The sequence below is a fragment of the Eretmochelys imbricata genome, chromosome 18 (genome assembly GCF_965152235.1).
Source record: "Eretmochelys imbricata isolate rEreImb1 chromosome 18, rEreImb1.hap1, whole genome shotgun sequence".
NCBI lineage: Eukaryota > Metazoa > Chordata > Testudines > Cheloniidae > Eretmochelys > Eretmochelys imbricata.
In genome coordinates this window covers 8,654,288-8,674,769 of record NC_135589.1, presented here as the reverse complement: position 1 = coordinate 8,674,769, position 20,482 = coordinate 8,654,288, and the positions used below count along the sequence as shown (strand labels likewise).

General features: G+C 41.6%; 1 protein-coding gene across 4 annotated transcripts in view; it reads left to right on the top strand.

The window, feature by feature from the left end:
• UBR4 (ubiquitin protein ligase E3 component n-recognin 4) overlaps nt 1-20,482 on the top strand; it is a 113,987-nt gene that overhangs the window by 22,346 nt on the left and 71,159 nt on the right. For all 4 annotated transcript variants that reach the window (XM_077837267.1, XM_077837264.1, XM_077837265.1 and 1 more), the window contains exons 22-42: nt 85-213; nt 1,479-1,661; nt 2,156-2,278; nt 2,376-2,605; nt 3,258-3,382; nt 4,129-4,226; nt 4,823-4,980; nt 5,711-5,920; nt 8,154-8,255; nt 9,637-9,737; nt 10,436-10,634; nt 11,005-11,193; nt 11,561-11,624; nt 12,420-12,611; nt 13,721-13,791; nt 13,924-14,071; nt 14,594-14,821; nt 15,245-15,415; nt 18,765-18,947; nt 19,287-19,445; nt 20,112-20,264. In XM_077837267.1, the coding sequence (XP_077693393.1) occupies nt 85-213; nt 1,479-1,661; nt 2,156-2,278; nt 2,376-2,605; nt 3,258-3,382; nt 4,129-4,226; nt 4,823-4,980; nt 5,711-5,920; nt 8,154-8,255; nt 9,637-9,737; nt 10,436-10,634; nt 11,005-11,193; nt 11,561-11,624; nt 12,420-12,611; nt 13,721-13,791; nt 13,924-14,071; nt 14,594-14,821; nt 15,245-15,415; nt 18,765-18,947; nt 19,287-19,445; nt 20,112-20,264 (3,216 nt within the window). The remainder of the gene's footprint in view (nt 1-84; nt 214-1,478; nt 1,662-2,155; nt 2,279-2,375; nt 2,606-3,257; nt 3,383-4,128; nt 4,227-4,822; nt 4,981-5,710; nt 5,921-8,153; nt 8,256-9,636; nt 9,738-10,435; nt 10,635-11,004; nt 11,194-11,560; nt 11,625-12,419; nt 12,612-13,720; nt 13,792-13,923; nt 14,072-14,593; nt 14,822-15,244; nt 15,416-18,764; nt 18,948-19,286; nt 19,446-20,111; nt 20,265-20,482) is intronic.

Genomic DNA, 20,482 nt, shown 5'->3' with positions numbered 1-20,482 from the left:
TATCTGGGAGAGGATCTCAACTGGCTATGGATGGGAATCTATGTAACCAAGGAGGAAACAATTCTGACTTGGCTTTTTCAATAGGTTTGTGAGGTCCTGTTCTCTAGGACAACGAAGTATGATGAGCTTTATGCAGCCCTGACCTCACTACTTGCAGCTGGATCCCAGTTTGATACACTCAGGAGGAAGGAAAACAAAAACGTCACTGCACTGGTAAGGGCATATGTATGTGTTGCTATAACATTCTCCCTGCTGAGAAAAAAGAGTGGCTCCATGCTGCTGCATGCATGTTATACAGAGAGTTTGGGCAATAGTTGCTAAACTGGATTTCGGAGCTTAAAATTTCCTAGTAAACAGTTGTCTTATATTTTGTCAATGTGAACTGGTGGGCCAACTCCTCACCAGCCAATGCATCAAGTAGTATGCTCCCAGTAATGGCAGAAATTCAGTCACTTCCTTCAGGGAGGAGTTTATTCAAACCAAAACAGATTAATTAGGTCCTCCTGCCTGGCCTGTCTTACAGTCCATTCCTTGTAAAGCTTCTGCACCTCTCCATCCCTCATTGGTGTGAAGATTCCCCTTCCAGATCCTTTCTCCTGATTCTGGGTCTCCTGCAGCAGCCTTCCTACTCCCTGCAGGGGTCTCTCCCTTAACTGAGCTGCGTGCTGGCCTTTTATCTGAAAGCCTGCAAGTCACCTGTCATCTATCATATGATCCCTGACCTCAAACCCATCACCTGGATGGCAGCTAATTAGTTATAGGTAGGGTTAAGCCCACCTCCCTTTAAGGGCCATCCCATCCTGTGACCGTCAATAACAAGATGCACTCCTGTGTCTGGCTTATAATTCAGTGTCTGCTTCAAGCTTTTCCAGCTGCCTAAAGGAATAATTTGGACCTTTCATCTTTTGGGCTGAAGTGTATTCATTGGATTTTTGTGGCCATAGTAGAATGGGGAAGAACTTGTGTGATGTATGTTTGTGTTGGTGGAGGAAGCTAGTTGGTGACACTTCAAATGTAATGTTTTAGATTAATATTTCAGTTTTCACTTCAGCTGAAAAAATATAAATTGTGCAAACTTTCCTAGGTTTGAGAGAGGCAAGCTGCTGGCTGTGAGATGGTTCTTAAAGTTGGCTGGTTTTGTTTAGTGGTAAATGACAATACATAGTGCCAAGGTTCTTTTAAAACCTATAATGAGCTTCTGGATCGTGATGTCTCCCAAATGTATTCAAGAGGTCTGGCTTGAATGTGATTTAGATTAGATGAGAATTTTATGCCTCTTGACAGGGAATTATGTGAGATAAGAAAATTTGTGCCACCAAACCAGCATGAAATGGAAGTATGGTCCATTTCACTCTAATCTCGGGGACACTACCTCCACATGCAGACACATTTAGGAGCCCCTGCTAGAATCACAGCAGTTGAAGCAGGGTGATTATAAATGTTTCCTTCCTGATGTATCCTCCACTGTCTTTATTTAGGAGGCCTGTGCACTTCAATACTATTTCTTGATACTGTGGCGGATATTGGGGATTTTGCCTCCATCCAAAAACTACTTGAATCAGCTGGCCATGAACACACCAGAGATGAGTGAATGTGATATCCTGCACACTTTGCGCTGGTCTTCCCGCTTACGTATCAGTTCCTACTTCAGCTGGATCAAGGTATAGCCCTTTCTGTAGAATTTACAATGTACAGTTTTTGACACATTATTAGCGTTTAACACAACAGCACAAATTCCAGAGCTGTAATGATCTGTGGTCAGGAGTAAGAAATGAAATTGTAGCAATGTGTCAGAGCTTAATGAGGAGGGAAATATAAACTGTGCTAGGTGTATCAAAAATAGTTTTAATCTCCCTAAGTGCAGCTGAGGGGATTAAACCAGTTCTTAGTCTTGTTTTATAGCTGCTTTTTTTAATATTAAACAACATTAGCAGGTGTTTCTAAGATGGACAATGATCATTTTAATCTCTGCCTGGTTCACTTCATGTGGGAATTGCAATGTTTGCATGGTGGTGGGAAATGGGGGTTAGTATTATATGGGGTTTAAAAAAACCCAAGTATCATAGCATGGTGGTGGTTCATAAATTGGTAGATTCCACAGCCCTTCTATATTCCCTTAAATGTGATGCTAAATCTTTCTCTTCAATACATACAGGATCACCTTATCAAACAGGGCATGAAAGCTGAACATGCTGCTTCTCTCATTGAATTGGCATCTACCAAGTGCAGCTCAGTGAAATATGATGTGGAAATAGCAGAGGAGTACTTTGCTAGACAGGTAAGTTGGTATGAATACTGGATACATATAAGCTAGTGTTGAGCATTGATCTTTGTGTGGCGCATTGCTGTTATAAATGTCTTCATTCTATTTTAAGATTTCCTCTTTCTGTGGGATCGACTGTACCACAATTCTCCAGCTGCATGAGGTTCCCAGCTTGCAGTCCATTTATACCCTTGATGCTGCAATTTCCAAGATCCAGGTTTCTCTAGATGAGCATTTTTCCAAGCTAGCTGCAGAAACCGACCCACAGAAATCATCTGAGATAACCAAGAATCTGCTGCCTGCTACGCTACAGCTTATTGACACTTATGCTACATTCACCAGGTATGCTGTTGACTTAGCCCCTCTAGAGGGATATTGTTTTCTTTTCTGTACTTGGCTCTTCATTTTGTGTTAGCTCCCCAGCCCTGTAGTGTTCTTTTTTAATAGTCCAGGGTGATTGCTCTGTCATATATCACATAGAAAGTACCATGCTAAATCAATAGACAATCTAAAATCCATAGGTTTTATTATTCTTTTTCAAGTAATCTACTATTTGATCTTTCAAGACTTTCCTACAAACTGCAAAACAGCTTTATCTCTGAAGATGAAACCTCTTCCTAGCACCCTGAAAGAGAGAGAGCAGCACAGGGTTATTTCAGTGAGTTATTCTTGTGACTGTCAGGATGACTTGGAAGTGAGGTGGTATAATTAAGTGAGAGTCCAAAGCCTTTTAAACTGCCTTTGGCTCCTGTGCAGAAGAAAGTGAAAGTAAAGCAGCTTTTTTGTTTGTTTCCTGAGCAGCCACTTCTATTGGTAAGTGGCTTAAAGGAGCTTAAAAGCCCAGAACTCGTGGAATGGTATTGTAGGATTTACGGGATAACAATTTAGAGAGTTGGTTCTTGAAGTTTGCCTTCCCGTCTGTTACTGTATTGGCATGTTAGTTCTGAAATGCAGAGCTGTCCCCTGAAATGAGTCCTTTCCACCCCCAACACAGATCTTACTTACTGCAGAGCCTCTCTGAAGAGGGGTCCGCTGAGAACAAACCTTCTGAAGAGAAGCTTCGGGGATATGCTGCTGTCCTGGCTATTGGATCGAGCCGCTGCAAATCAAATACTCTGGGTAAGGCTCTTGTGGCGTTTATCTGTGTTCCTAAATTTGTTCAGGGGAGACTTTTGATACAATATTGTAAAGGTTCAGCTTCAAAGCTGTGCTGGCAAAAGGTTCACGCCCCTGCTGCCCCCCAACCATCACCTCAAAGACGGGGGTACTGATGCTGTGTAGTTCAGTCAGGTACTTGCACCTCTGGATTCAGAAGTGGTTGTAGTGCAGCAGTGTGGGGGGAAATCATGAAAACAATAACTAGCTTAAGTCCAGCCAGCATTAAAATGGCTTTGCAGCTGTGTTGCCACTCTGCTGGCATAGCTGTCCTTTGAATTTCCATGGATTCTCATTGCTTGAATGGATAGGCTGCATACTGTGTAGCAAGTGAAACTTTCAGAATTCCTCACAGGAGGGATTGTTGTTGGTTAATCACTTGATTAAAGCATTTTGACACGTTAATACTGTTGAAATAACACCTTTTCAATGGAGGAACTGTCTGCTGCATGACGAGTTGCCCAAGGCTGTGGAGGGTAATGCAGGCTTTATTTTCTTAAGAGCAGTTATCTTATTGTAGAAGAGTGTGAAACGAGCCTCACCACCAGAATGACAGTTCAGATAAACCTAACTTTGATGGGAAACTGGATAGCTAACTTACCTAATTCAGTTGGAAGTATTCTGGCTTTTTTAAAGAGGGCCTTACTGAATTCCAGCTTCCCTGTCAGCCCCTGTGAATTCCTTATTTTTACTCTCTCATTTGGTTGCAGGCCCAACGCTTGTACAGAACTTGCCATCAGCAGTGCAGGCTTTGTGTGAATCTTGGAACAACATTCATACTAATGAGTTTCCAAACATTGGATCATGGGTGAGTCCAGTCCTATATAAGGGCCTTGAAATAGCCCCTAAGTATGTAAATTGGTGGGAAAGTTGTCTACTATATTTTTTTGTTTAACTTCCATTAAACTGTAACAGCTAAACATATGGCAGGAGGGAAGTAGTCTTTCTCATGCTAGACATGAGTCATCATCTGCTGTTGCAAAGGTATCCAAATTTTGCACAACCAACAGCTGCAAATTTTCCTACAAAGGGAGCAGATTTACTGCATCCTTCCCTTTTAATATAGAGGTTTGGCCAGTGGAAATTAGAAAGTTCCAGTTCACCATCAGAACAGCCCTACTGCTTAGTTCAATATGGAGGATTGCATGTTAGTGTGTAAAGTCTCCATGGGTGTCACATCCCTATTTAGATGATGGTAACCATAGGCTGAACTGTCAACTTCTGCAGACTGTAATTCCACCACCTTGCAGCTATTAGGGCAACAATGTGGAGGTTTTAAAAATCCAAATGGTGAACTTCAGCCATAACACACTGTGTTTACTCACATATGCTCCTTTTTTAGGCACCAGATTATGCTTTCTGTGGTAGGTATTCATCCTGAACATGTGTTCTGATTCTTTTTAGCGCAATGCCTTTGCGAATGACACAATCCCAGCAGAGAGCTACATCAGTGCTGTTCAGGCTGCCCATCTGGGCACACTCTGTAGCCAGACTCTACCCCTCGCAGCTTCCTTAAAACATACCCTCCTCTCCTTGGTTAGACTCACTGGGGACCTCATCGTGTAAGTGAACATTTTTTTTGTTGCGTTTGGTTTTGCCTGTTCTTTTAAACATGACTTGCAACTGACCATTCCTGTTTATGAGGAAAAAAGTTGGGTAAAGGACGCTGTTTTTCTGAATTTGAGACCAGGAACTGTACGTGAGTGAAAAGTAACACTCACTTGGCATTGGATCTCTAGAAGCCAGACTTCACCCTAGAGGGAATTCTTAGCCCCTTCTTGCAGAATGGGGGCACGGAATAAACACACGTCCCACAAAATGGGGAAAACAATGGAAGCAGTGTGGATTGCTTTTTAGATTGTGATCACCAGGTGTGTCCTCTTAGAAATATTAATGCATAACTGGAAAGGAGAACAACAGAAACAGTTCTTCTGTGGTGACTTTTATTCTCTAGATATCCCAAAGCACAGAACAGGGTTCTGATACTGCCCCATTGTCTAGAGGACATACTAAATGATGCAGTGACTACCTAGGAAAACATTACAGGAATTTATATACCATAGTGGCTCAAAGATAGTTTTGGTGAGGAGAACTGTTTTGTTCAGAGAGGATAGATAGTCAGGGCAACTGAATTATACCCAACTATTTGAAAAGGGCTTTGGACTTAACATGTACCTAGTCTTCCATCTAGATCAATTTCCCAGCTCTGTGCCTGCTAAGCTATTTCATTGTGTAGATCTTTTACTGGTGTACTAATGGAAATATTTTTGCTGTTTCTCTTCTCCCTTCAAGCTGGTCAGATGAACTGAACCCACCACAGGTTATTCATACCTTGTTGCCCCTTCTGTTGGAGACCAGCATGGAGAGTGTGGCAGAGATCAGCAGCAACTCCCTAGAAAGGATCCTGGGCCCTGCGGAGTCTGATGAATTTCTGGCTCGTGTCTATGAGAAGTTGATCACAGGATGTTATAACATACTGGCTAATCACTCCGACCCCAATAGGTATCAGATCATGTACAATGTGTCCCTTCATTGTGTGAATTGCCAAGCCAGATGGACAGGATTATCCTGATCCATTTGTTCATCAGTGTTTTTATTTGTGCTATGGAAAGGCCACATAATAGCATAGTACAGAAAAGAATAAGCTAATTTAGTTTGATTAAAACCTAACAACATTTTATCCAAGTTACAAAAACTTTAAATAGTGAAATATCTATCTAAACAAGCAGTGTGGATTTGATGATCTACTTGAATTGAGTGTTGAATCACATAGAATCATAGAAATGTAGAGCTGGAAGGGAACTTGAGATGTCATTGAGTCCTGCCTCAGTGAAAGGGGGTGTAGAGGTAAACCTAGACCATTACTGACGTGTTTGTTCAACCTGTTCTTAAAAACCTCCAATGACGATGATTACACAACTTGCTGTGGAAGCCTCTTCCAGAGCTTACCTACCCTTAGTTATTTTTTTCCCCTAGTATCTAATCTAAATCTCCCTTCTTGCAGATCAAGCCCATTACTACTTCTGATCACTGTCCTCCTTATAGTTGATCTTAATGTATTTGAAGACTGTTATCTGGTCCGTCCGTCCCCCATCTAAACATGCCCAGTTTTTTTAAGCTTTCCTCATAGGTCAGGTTTTCTAAACTTCTTATCATTTTTGTTGCTCTCCTCTGGACTCTGTCCAGTTTGCCCCCATCTTTCCTGACTCGTTGCATCCAGAATTGGACATAGTACTCCAGCTGAGGACTCATCAGTGTTGAATATTTGAACATGAATAATTTGTGGCTGTTACTAGACAAATAGGGGTTGTACAGGAAGCATGAGATTAAGGCTAGAGGTGCTAATCAGAATCACTTGGTAAATTTTTCCTTATTGTTTGTTTGCATCTGGCTATTAAATTAGGCTGGTTAATGCCAGCTTTCTCACTGCGAACCAGACAGATATAAGGCTTTTCCCTTCTCATTCTCCCTCTGTAAGTCAACAGGCATAATAACCTTGGAGAACAGGTACTGTTACCAACTAAACAAGAGACTAAAAACATTTTGCAAAATGATATTTAATCTTTTTAACATTGATTCCCTGTGGATGGAAGAAACTCAGAGTATCTACTACACTTCTTGTTAGAGAATGAAAACGTCCTTAGCTTTTGCATCCAATGTAGGAATATTTGCTACAGGATGTATTTCCAGATAACACAAGGAAGAAACTTTGGAATCAGTAGTGTCTGATGACGAAAGTGTGTGTGTGTATTATAATTATGCACAAACTTAATTTTTGTCGCAACAAAAATAAAACCCAAAATAAGTTAAAACAAAAATAAAATTTTTAAAAAGGTCACGTGGCACAGAACATACAGTGTATGTTATATAATATATAAAACGAGTTAAAACAGCAAAACAAATTAACTCAGCAGGTTACTTATAACTCATTTAAATTTTCACATCACTTATTTAAATGCAACAACCCACAGTTCCTTTATAGATTACCGGTGCTTTGTGAATCCATGAAGTTGCACTCTCTCTCTTTTCCAGTAAGCATCTGAATCATCCTTTTCCCAGAGGGGTGGATGGGGTGAGTGTGTTAGTGCCCTCTGCAAAGTTAACTGTTTGCAAGTTTGTTCTGATTCTGAGACTGTCACTTGGCCATGGTCTGCAGCCTCTTTAGTCTACGTTTTTAACTGTTTGCAGGATTTCTTAACCCCTTTTGTGTCCTGCAGACACAAGACCATTACATATAATTCTTCAATACACACTTCCTTTTTATGGAAGTTTTTATATTTCTTGTTGTTTACTACATTACTCTCAAAGGTCTCTTGAACCATGTCCCAAGGTTCTTCCTTGGCTAAGATTTTTCTATGAAATCCCCCTCCCCAAAGGAGATTATAAACTTGTAGTGCTCCATTCTGAGAGCCTACTTTCTTATCTGGATATTTTCCAATGCCCTGGCTAGGGCCTCCCTTCAACCATCTGTGCCTTGTTAGTACCCGGAGTCTTAGGATTGCAACACCAAATGTGACAATAAGACATCTTGGAGTTTAGCCCACCTAGGGATGCCTATTGTAAAGTGGGAAACTGAGGTGTGATCAATTTAGGCTTAATCAACTTTTGACTTCATTTATAAATTTTCAGACAATCATTGTCACATATAGTTTCTGATTCTATATGTGACAGATAATAAACACGTAAGACTGAGCAGGACGTGCACTCTTCTTTATACTTAATCTTTGATCCACAGTGGCCTAGATGAGTCTATTTTGGAGGAGTGTTTGCAGCATCTGGAGAAGCAGCTGGAGAGCAGCCAGGCCCGGAAAGCCATGGAGGAATTCTTCTCAGAGAGGTGAGGTGATGGAATATTGCATTCTAAGGACTGCTTTTCTCCTCTATTATTGCTTGTCTTGTCATACTTAGCATTTGTGGAATGCTGTTGCTTCTGTACAGGAAAATGCAGAGTTCATATAATATGCACAAGGAACATGTTGCCCTTTGGAGAGATGTGGGATTTTGTAGGTGTGACAAGATTCCCAGGTGAGAGAGAGAGTTCTGCTTTGACACGGCAGATAAAATGTTCAATTAGTCATCATTTCAGTGACTGGTTTTGTGAGTCTTTGGATCCATCCGTTTTGTTAGAGGCAGCATAAAGAACCTTTTGAGAGAGGCTGTATTAATTTGCCTGTCAGTTCTACTTGTAAAGTAGCACCTGTTCTCTCAATGCTACCCCCAGATAGCATTGGCTTGATCTCCTGAAGGATGCCTTTTTCCTGTCTTGGAGTATGAAGACAAGGTAGTGCGGATGTGAAACAGCAGAGCACAGCAAGAGTGTAGGAAGAGGTGAACTGGGGGAGAATTAATTACAGTTGCAAAGTTGATTGACATCCTTTACATGCTCTCTACTTCGTGTGTTCAGCCCAAGCTAAAGTAGCGTGATGGGGGAGTTGGCTTTGTGTGCACTGTTGGGATGGGAGATGATACATGAGAATAGAGTGAGCAAGAAGATGACGACAAAAGATGTTGAAATCAGCTTTGGCCCTTTTGTGACAGAACCCTGGTTTGTCTCCAGATTGCTCATGATCTGTGAGCTCCTGAGGTTTGCATACCCTTCTGAATTTGGAGCTAAGGCTCTGATGTCACTGCTCTGAAAGTATTGTATACAGCCAGATTGCAAAAACACGTTAATGTAGTGCTGCTAACCATGAGTTAGTACCTCAGAGAGTGGAGGAGAGGACAATGGGAAAAAGATGTGATGATTTTACCAGCAGGCTGAAATTGCTTCAACCAAACAGCTGCAATCATTTTTTTAACAAGGCTCTTCTGTTACATAGCCTTAATTTTAAGCTGACTGACTACAGCAGGACTCTGTGGCTCTAATAAACATTGAAGGGAAGTAGTGTTGGCACTTGTTAGATATTTCCCTTTGGAGTGTAATTGCTTGGCTTCTTCATGGACAACCCATTAACATGGTTTTTGTTATTCTTTTCTGGTGAAACTAAGAATGGAAGGTAGCTGCCTGCAGTGCTCCATCCTTACTGTGCTGGGTGCAAGCTTCAGAGTTTTGTCTTGTTTAGGTGTCTGTTTCCTCCCCCACTCCCCCAAAGTACTCTGCAGCATATGAACAGTTTCTGCCCTGGCATCTAAGATTGATATAAAGAACAGTGAAGAAAAGAGGTGAGTGCATTTTTGAAAGGTTTGACCTGATGATTTGTTTTCTCTCACTCAATTAGTGGAGAACTGGTCCAGATCATGATGGCAACAGCCAATGAAAATCTCTCAGCTAAATTCTGTAACCGGGTTCTGAAATTCTTCACCAAACTCTTCCAGTTGAGTAAGTGACTGTGTTTAATCTCCGCATCAGAACTTTGATGTCCATTTAACATTTTTTTGTTCTACATAAATTGACCTACAGTATGAAAATGCTTGAAAGAAAAATTGTGGGGAGATACTGAAGACTACGTGTACTCATTCCCAGTCACCTTTTGTGTTTTGTTTTTGTCTTCTGTCCCCTCCGCCTCTCTAGCTTCAGTTTTCAGTTCTGTCACTGTCCCTCCCCTGACAGCCTCCCTCTGTGCACATTTCCCCTTAATTATTTGCCCTTTCAGTGTGTAGTAAAAGCTTATTCTGAGTTAACTAGTATTTCAGCAATCCCTCTTTTGAAGGTGAATGTTTGCTAAGCAGACTGTTCAGCTCTCTGGAGGAGCAGGCACAAGGGGACCGTCTGGCAATATCTTCAATATGCATATGAACAGCTAGAGATGACCACAAGCTGGAAAATTACACAATTCACTTTTATGTCATGCTTGATTTAGTTACCCTCAATGTATGAGAGAGAGAGAGAATAAGTGTCTGGGGGGAACGAATGGAGGGACAGAATTAGGATGATGGTGATGATGATAGTAACAGTCTCCAGTTGCATGCCCTTGAGGGAATCCAGTGAATTTTCCTTTTAATAGTAGAAGGAAAATTGTCATCAGGCCTGTTCAATTTACAGCCACAATATCAACCACTGATCATTCTGTCTCCTAGCTGAGAAGAGCCCTAACCCCAGTCTGTTGCGACTATGTGGCTCCTTGGCCCAGTTGGCCTGTGTTGAGCCTGTACGCCTACAGGCCTGGTTAACCAGGATGACCATGTCACCACCTAAAGATTCAGATCAATTGGATGTTGTTCAAGAGAACAGGCAGCTGCTGCAACTTCTGACAACATATATTGTTCGGGAAAACAGGTAGAGAACAATCTTATGTGACTTACATTATATACTATTGATAAAATACATATTCCATAGACACCTTCTAGTCTATTAAATACTGCTGATCTCTCATGCTGTAAAGCCATTGTCTTGCTGTTGTTCTCTAGTGTATATTAATGTAGTAGTATTTGAAACAGGACTACATTAACATACCCTAGGGAACTTTTATTGTATGCCAGCAGGGCCCATATGGGGCAGTTAGTGCGCGACACACTAGTCCATGCTAGAATTTGCACCCGTCTGGTGCGGACTAATATACTGCTGAGATAACCCTCAGGAAAGTTCAGCTTAAACTGGTGTAGATGGGTGATTTAATGCATCTCAAACTTACTTTCTTGTTGATTAGCCAAGTCGGAGAAGGCGTGTGCACTGTTCTGCTGAGTACCCTTATACCAATGGCAACGGAAATGTTGGCCAATGGTGATGGAACAGGCTTCCCTGAGCTCATGGTTGTGATGGCAACTCTGGCCAGTGCTGGGCAAGGTGCTGGACATCTCCAGCTTCACAGTGCTGCAGTCGATTGGCTGGGCAGATGGTAAGAAAAATGAGACCTGTGTTGGTGGTTGATTATCTTCATGCGTTGGACTTACTTCTTGGGAGTTTGATAAGGGAGAGGGGAGAGCATGTGGGCTGCTGTGTGGTTGCCTCATAGTTCAGAATGCCACCTGTTGGAATTTGTGGTAGTTGGGATAAGTATCTTTGTGGAGATTTGTATTGGAACCATGGAGATCCTTAGCTTTTCCTCTCGTTGATTTAGTGGCCACTACCTTAGTTTTACAACAGCATTACGCAAATCATTAACAAACTAAATACTTGGGATCGTCATCAGTGAGGATTAAATTGATAACTTTTAAGAGCTGTTTCTATAACTATCTTTTTTTTAACTTTCCTTTTTCCTATAGCAAGAAATACCTGTCTCAAAAGAACGTTATAGAAAAAATGAATTCTAATGTCATGCATGGAAAGGTAAGAAACATAGTCAGTTCTCAGTCCTCAGTGTTTAGTCTGAGCCCTGGTCTGCATCAGAAAAGTTATACCGGTATAAGTGTTAGGGAAAGAACAGAACAGGTAATCATCAAGTTATCCATCCCCTGTTGCCCAATCCGAGCTTCTGGCAAACAGAGGCTAGGGACACCATCCCTGCCCATCCTGGCTAATAGCCATTGATGGGCCTATCCTCCATGCATGTACAGTATCTGATTTTTCTTTTTCTTTGTTGAACCTTGCTATAGTCTTGGCCTTCACAACATCCTCTGGTAAGGAGTTCCACAAGCTGGCTGTGCGTTGTGTAAAGAAATACTTCCTTTTGTTTGTTTTTAAACCTGCTGCCTATTAATTTCATTTGGTGACCCCCTAGTTCTGGTGTTATGAGGAGTAAACACTTCCTTATTTACTTTCTCTACACCAGACATGGTTTTGTAGACCTCTATCATATCTCCCCTTAGTCGTCTCTTTTCCAAGCTGAAAAGTTCCAAGCTCATTAACCTCTCCTCAAAAGGAAGGTGTTCCATACCTCTAATAATTTTTGTTGCCCTTTTCTGAACCTTTTCCAATTCCAGTATATCTCTTTTGAGATGGGACGACCACATCTGCACACAGTACTCAAGGTGTGGGCATACCATGGATTTATTGAGAGGCATTAGGATATTTTCTGCCTTATCAATTCCCTTTCCTAATGGCTCCTAGCATAGTTAGCTTTTTAGACTGCAGGATGACTTAAGTATTCCTTCTCTTTTTTTCATATTAAACTTTTGCTTGCAGCATGTTACTATACTGGAGTGTACATGTCACATTGTGTCTTATCTGGCTGATGTCACTAATGCTCTGAGCCAAACCAGCGGCCAAGGACCCAGTCATCTGTCCGTTGATGGAGAGGAACGGGCTATTGAGGTGGATTCAGATTGGGTGGAAGAGCTGGCAGTGGAAGAGGAAGATTCTCAAGCTGAAGACTCGGTAAGTTCTCGTGGTGTGATGTTCGCAACTAGTAGCTGAAAGCTGATGCTGTTGCGTGGTTGTGGCAGCTGGCCTAAGTAATCCATCATCTCCACAGTCTCCCTTATACACCCAATTAAATTGTTGCATGCAAATTAGCTGTAGAGTACGGGTTGTGATTGTTTGAGTTACCTCTGATATCACAGGGTTCTAGCACTCATGGCATAGGTACATGCCTTACTGTAGCTGTACACCTCACGAGTGTAATCTGTAAAGTTCAAAATGTCTCAGATCTTAAAGATTGGAGAGTGACAGACCATGAATCCCAGTGATGATTGGACCTTGTGATATTCTTAATCAGAAGAGTTCTACACCATGCTTGTAGCTGTTTCCATTGCTTCACATTGACTCAACAGTTATTCTAGGCTCCAGAGTGACAATCCTGTAATCTTATGATGTAGATTAGTGGTGAGAGTCACAATAGTCTTCTATATTTATATGTGCAGCTTCCAGATCAAATGTAGAAAAATATTGTGATTTGATTTATAAACAGTATGATTTCATGTTGGACAATCTTAACCTGGGATCTGAAAGCCCATCTGTGCCCTCTGTCTCTTAAATCATTGTCAGTAATAAAGATTTTGCAGTTTAGAACGTAGCTGACATAAGACAGAAGAGAATCCAGCTCTATCTTGTGTAGATAGATTAGTTTTTCAGTGTTGACAAAAAAGTCTTTACCTTTGTCAGTAAAGCAAGCAGAGATGAGCTGAAGATGGAGCAGAAATGTTGAGTAAGATGTTGCTGGTCTTGAATAGCTGGTTCTCTGGCTGTTACATTAATACACAATTTAACTGGGATAGGCTTTTAGATGTCTCTTTAATATTAAAGCTGCCATCAGTAATTCATTCCTTTAAATTCAGGCCACAATATCTTTTAATTATTGTTCAATATTTCTTGGATGTAAAATGAAGTGATTTTGTTTGGTGCCTACTGCTTTAGATGATGCTAAAACTCACTGTTTTCAAATGTGAATTTGTCAGAGAATGTGTTTCTTTTGTATCAAGTGATGGCTCCATGGTAGGTAGGTAGATATGTAATGCACTGACCAAATGATCTTCCTTCCTAAACAGGATGAAGATTCTCTCTGTAACAAGCTGTGCACCTTCACCATCACACAGAAAGAATTCATGAACCAACACTGGTAAGAGCCCTCCAGGTTTTCCTATATACAGAATATCAGCCTGGTCTTTCTGGCCATTCAGAATTGGGGAAGAGATGGTATGCTAAATCGGAGGGGCTATAATTTCTAACCTCTCTGGTTTCTTTTGTACAGGTATCACTGTCACACTTGTAAGATGGTGGATGGGGTTGGTGTTTGCACGGTTTGTGCTAAAGTTTGTCACAAGGACCATGAGATTTCTTACGCCAAATATGGTTCATTCTTCTGTGACTGTGGAGCGAAGGAAGATGGCAGTTGCCTGGTAAAGGATCTTCATGGCTAAATTTAAACTGTCCTGCAACTATTACAGGTTGCCTAAGTTTGGCTTTGCAAAGTCTTATATTGCACAATAGTTATTTTGTCATCAGTATATGGGAGGGGTCTACTTTAGAATAAGCTTCTTCACTGCCCTGTAATTTGAAGCTTTCTACTTAATGATTTCACCCCCTTCACCAAGAGGATCTCTATTGGCAGATCTGTTAATACTAATTAAGACTTTGCACCTACATAACTGACTTGTGGTTTGTAGGTCAACTTCATGTTGCCCACTTACCAGATCTCTGCTCTTTTGATGTTTCCCACCAGCTGCCAGCAATGTTACTTCCTGTCTAATACAATGTCTAAAAGGAAAGTGACATGCATGGTACAGGGTTATTGCTGTCTTATCTCTCTGAAAATGTACTTTGAGGAATTTAATTTTGCTCCAATTGAAATCACTGGGAGTTTTGTCATTGACTTAAATGGAAACTGCATTGGGCCCTCAATATTGCTTTGTCTTTCCCAGGCTTTGGTGAAAAGAACTCCCAGCAGTGGCATCAGCTCTACCATGAAGGAGTCTGCATTCCAAAGTGAGCCCAGAGTGCCTGAGAGTGTCATCCGCCATGCAAGCAGCTCCCCGGCAGATAAATCCAAGGTCACCATCAATGATGGGAAGGGCCCTGATGAAGAGAAACCCAAGAAGAGCAGCCTGTGTCGAAATGTTGAGGGCTGTCGAGAGGAATTGCAATCCCAGGTATTGTTGTCACGTTAAAATCTCATTCAACAATCAGGATCCCTCTGTGTAGTTCTTCAGGATTCTTTGTTCTCCTAGAATAAAGCTGTCTTTGCAGTAGTCAGTGCTTCTAACTTAAGAGACTTTTACCATTTTGATTTAGTGTTATGCCAGTACAGAATTGGTGCAGGGACTATGTTCTGTGTTGAGAGTTAACACTGGATTTTTGTGTCTAATGCCGGTAAGAAACAGTCGAGTTTGGTACAGAGCGGTTGTGGAGTGGGCTGTACTGGTAGTTAGACAAGTTACCTGATTCTCAGTTGTCTATTAGGATAGTGGTGCTGTAACTGCTTTTCAAAGGCTTATCTTGCCTGTGAAATGCTGCTGCTATGGAGATTTCATGGGTATGTCTTGTGCTTTACTTGGCACATCTGTTTCTCATAGGCCAACTTCTCCTTTGCTCCTCTGGTGTTGGATATGCTGAGCTTCCTAATGGATGCCATTCAGGTCAACTTCCAGCAAGCTTCAGCCATGGGCAGCAGCAGCCGAGCGCAGCAGGCTCTGAATGAGCTGCACACTTTGGACAAGACCATGGAAATGACAGATCAGTTGATGGTATGATTACTGGCTGGCTTGTTAGTTCAAATGCTTGCTTTTGAGCCAACGGGAGGGATCACTTTTGCCTCAGTTTTTAATAAGGGTAATGAGCAGCCTGGGGGAATGGGAGCGTGGCCAATGGGAACAAGGACATGGAAGCAGAAATTGCCACAACCGAGATGGAAGTCAAACTCAATCAGCTTAATAAGACCAAACTGGGGAGCCTGGATATTCTCTATCCAAGAATATTTAAGGTACTGACACATGAAATTGTGAGCCCAGTAGCAAGGATTTTTAATGAATCTGTAAACATGGAGGTTGCACCCTATGACTGGAGAATTGAAAATATAGTACCTACGTTTAAGAAAGAGGGAAAAAATGTGATCTGGGAAACTGCAGGCCTGTTAGTTTGACCTCAGTTGTATGCAAGATCTTAGAACACATTTTTAAAGAGAGAGTAGTTAAGGACATAGAAGTAAATGGTAATTGGGATAAAATACTCCACAGTTGTACAAAAGGTAGATTGTGCCAGAACATCCTGATCTTGTTCTTTGAGAAAACTGATTTTCTAGACAAAGGAAATGCAGTAGATTTAATCTACCTGGATTTCAGTAAAGCATCTGATACATTTTCACACAGGAAACTATTAGTTAAATTGGAGAAGATGGGGATTAATATGAGTATAGAAAGATGGATAAGAAAAGGGGAGGCCAGGTCAACCTGCAAGTAAATTGTCAGGCTGGTGGGAGGTTATTAGTGAAATAACTTAAGAGATTCCTCAGGGACTGGTCTTGCGACTTATCTTATTTAACATTTTCATTTATGACCTTGGCGCACAAGTGGGAGTGCGCTAATAAAATTTGCGGATGTCACAAAGTTGGGAGGTCTGGCCAAAACAGAGGACGACCAGAATATCATACAAGCAGTCACGGGATAACACGGAAGGTCCACTCATGAATCAGTGGCTGGTTAAAAGACAGAAGACAAAGGGTAGGAATAAATAGTCAGTTTTCAGAATGGGGAGAGATAAGTAGTGAAGTTCCCCAGGGATTTGTACTGGGACCAGTGCTGTTCAACATATTCATAAATGATCTGGAAAAAGGGTAAACAGTGAGGTGGCAAAATTTGCAGGTGATGCAAAATTACTCAAGATATTGAAGTCCAAAGCAGACTGTGAAGAGTTACAAACGATTGCACAAAACTGGGTGACTGGGCAACAGAATGGCAGATGAAATTCAATGCTGATAAATGCAAAGTAATGCACATTGGAAAACATAATCCCAACTGTACCTACACAATGTGGAGTCTAAATTAGCTGTTGCCACTCAAGAAAGATCTTGGAGTCATTGCGGATAGTTCTCTGAAAACATCCACTCAATGTGCAGCAGCAGTCAAAAAAGCTAACAGAATGTTGGGAATCATTAAGAAAGGGATTGAAAATATGACAGAAAATGTCATCTTACCTCTACATAAATCCATGGTACTCCCCCATCTTGAATATTGCGTGCAGATGTGGTTGTCACATCTCAGAAAAGATATACTGGAACTGGAAAAGGTTCAGAAAAGGGCAACAAAAATTAGTAGGTGTATGGAACAGCTTCTATATGAGGAGCGATTAAAAAGACTGGGATTCATCATCTTGGAAAAGAGATGACTAAGATGGGATATGATAGAGGTCTATAAGATCATGACTGGTGTGGAGATAGTATGTAAGGAAGTGTTATTTACCCTTTCACATAACACAAGAACCAGGGGTCACCCAATGAAATTAATAGGCAGCAGGTTTAAAACAAAAGGAAGTACTTCACACAACTTGTGGAACTCATTGCCAGGGGATGTTATAAAGGGCAACATGGTAACAGGGTTCAGAAAAGAACTAGATAAGTTCATGGAGGATACGTCCATCAGTGGCTATTAACCAAGATGGTCAGGGATGGAGCCCCATGCTCTGGGTGTCCCTAGCTTCTGTTTGCCAGAAGCTGGGGGTGGATGACAGGGGATGGATCACTTGATGATTACCTGTTCTGTTTGTTCCCTCTGAAGCTTCTGGCATTGGCCACGGTTGCAAGACAGGATATTGGACTAGATAGACCATTGGTCTGATGCAGTGTGGCCTCTCGTATGTTTGTAAGATTTGTACAACCTTGAAAACTGGAGTAAGAGAAATGGAATGAAACTTAATAGTGCATAGTGCAAGGTCATGCTCTTAGACAACAAGAACTTTTGCTATAAGCTGGGGATATATCAGTTGGAAGCAACAGAGGATGAGATAGACCTGTTTGTATTGGGCAATCACAGGATGACTATGAGCTGCCAATGTGATGCGGCCTTGAAAAAGGCTAATGCAATCCTAGGATGCATCAGGTGAGGTATTTTCAGGAGAGATAGGGGAGTGTTATCACAATGATACAAGACACTGGTGGGACCTCATCTGAAAAACTGTGTGCAAATCTGGTCTCCCATGTTTAAAAAAAATTAATTCAAACTGGAACTTAGGTGCAGAGAAGAGCTGCTAGGATGAGCAGCAGAATGGAGAAGCTACCTTATGAGAGGAGACTTAAGGAGCTTGGCTTGTTTAGTCTAACAAAATGAAGAATATGGGGAGATATGATTGCTCTTCCTAAATACATCAGAAGGATAAACACCAGGGAAGGAAAGGAGTTATTTAAGTTAAAGGCCAGTGTTGGCACAAGAACAAATGGATAGAAACTGACCATCGGTAAATATATACTTGAAATTCGATAAGGGTTTCTAAGCATCAGAGGAGTGAAGTTCTGGAACCGCCTTCCAAGGGGAGTAGTGGAGGCGAAAAACCTAGCTTGTTTTAAGATAGAGCTTCGTCAGTTTTTATGGAGGGGATAGTATGAGATTGCCAAAGATGGCACATGGTCCATCCATGACTGCTATTAGCAGATATCTCCAACAGCCAGGTGTCTGGCTGGTGAGACTTATCCACAGGCTCAGGGTTTAACTGATAGCCATATTTGGGGTTGGGAAGGAATTTTCCCTGGATCAGATTGACAGAGACCCTGGGGATTTTTCACCTTCCTCTGCAGCGTGGGGCATAGGTCACTTGCTGGTTTAAACTAAAGTAAATGGTGGATCCTCTATAACTTGAAGTCTTTAAGATCTGAAGACTTCGGTAACTCAGCCAGCAGTACCTTCATGAAGGTACGGTCACATGGGCCTCTTAAAAAGAGTGGGTGGGTGAGGTTCTGTGGCCTGCAGTTTGCAGTGAGTCAGATCAGGTGATCATGATGGTACCTTCTGGCCTTAAATTCTGTGAGTCTAAATGAAACTATTTCAATTGTTAAATCTCTGCTATTTGTCTCTACTTCTGTGTGTTTTGTGCTCCACAATGGCTCAGGTCCCAACTCTTGGCTCTCAAGAAGGTGCTTTTGAGAATGTCCGAATGAACTACAGTGGCGACCAGGGCCAGACGATCCGACAGCTGATCAGCGCTCACATGCTGAGGCGGGTGGCAATGTGTGTGCTGTCCTCCCCGCATGGGCGCCGCCAGCATCTAGCTGTGAGCCATGAAAAGGGCAAGGTGGGTGCTGAGAAGGGGACGCGCTCTAATGGCACAACAACCTAAAATCCATTTTAAAGTAAGATGAGATGATTTAAAATGTTCCATAGTGACTAAAGAATCAAGCAGACTTCCTACGGTCAGACTCAAGGACTCTGTGAATGACTAGACTCTTTTGGAAAAACCTCCCTGCATGATTGTTACTTCAGTTGTTCCATATTTTAGGGAACAAAAATCTTGCTTCTTGCTGCAGAGATGCTGAGACAGTACATTGATGGAGTCGTATAAGAAGCTAGATACTGAGAATTTCTTTTTGTGGTACCAACCTTAGACAATTGACTTGATTTCATTATTTTGTAGATTACGGTGTTACAACTCTCAGCATTGCTTAAACAAGCGGACTCCAGCAAAAGGAAATTAACCCTTACTCGCCTTGCATCTGCACCAGTTCCCTTCACTGTACTGAGCCTAACAGGAAATCCCTGCAAGGAGGACTATCTAGCTGTGTGTGGGCTGAAGGTAAGGGTCTGACAAGCAAGAGAGTTCCTTTACCTCTGGAAATGTGACCTCAAACCAAGCAGTGCTCCTCTCTCCCTAAGCGATGGGTTGTGGAGTTCTGATTGGCTATCAGAGATCTGAAGTCATTGTAGATGTCACTAATTCTAGTTCTTGAATCACTTGCTCCTAGTTTAGTTTTGCTGCAGCTTCATTTACTATGTCAATCCTATTTTATTATTTTAAACCATTCTTGATAATGCCCAAATAAAACAATGACACTCAGGCCGACTGTCCTTTGTGCTACAGAAACCGAGAAGAGTATCCACGTAAATAAAACTTCACTGAAATGGATGTGTTTAATCTTAATCTGCAGCCACTTCTACTACTGAGCAATGGGTGATCATTTTGTATTTTTTCAAATCAGCGTACAATTTCCACAATTAAAGAAATACACCACCTAAGAAACCAGTAGTCTCAAATATTTGAAAAAACCCCAGAAGAGAGACAGTTCTCTTGCAGAGTCATTCATCCTGAAAACAGGGATGCTTGATTTCTTCCTATATGAATCCATTATTCATGTTTGGGGCTAGGGAGAGGTCAATGGCAGGAATGATGCCCCTTGAATCTGTTTTTGCAGAAATAAATATATGTATTTAATACTTGACTTCTTTTATTTTCTTGTCCCAGGACTGCCATGTGCTAACATTCAGCAGCTCAGGATCAGTTTCCGATCACTTGGTACTCCACCCCCAATTAGCAACAGGAAACTTCATCATTAAGGCTGTGTGGCTGCCAGGATCTCAGACAGAACTTGCTATTGTGACTGCAGACTTTGTGAAGGTACGATCACAACCCGTGGATGATCCCGGATTGACTTGGTGCTGTGCGTTGCTTTTCATTTCCCATGGAACTGATGTGGGCTTCTGGCAGTCTCCAGAGTCATCAGTGGATGTCAGAATAACACAGTGCTCTAATTTACGAGGAAAATTTGAGTTCTAGGAAGGGCATTACTGTTACCTCTAGTTTTCTAATATGTATTGCTATTCACCACTGTTAGC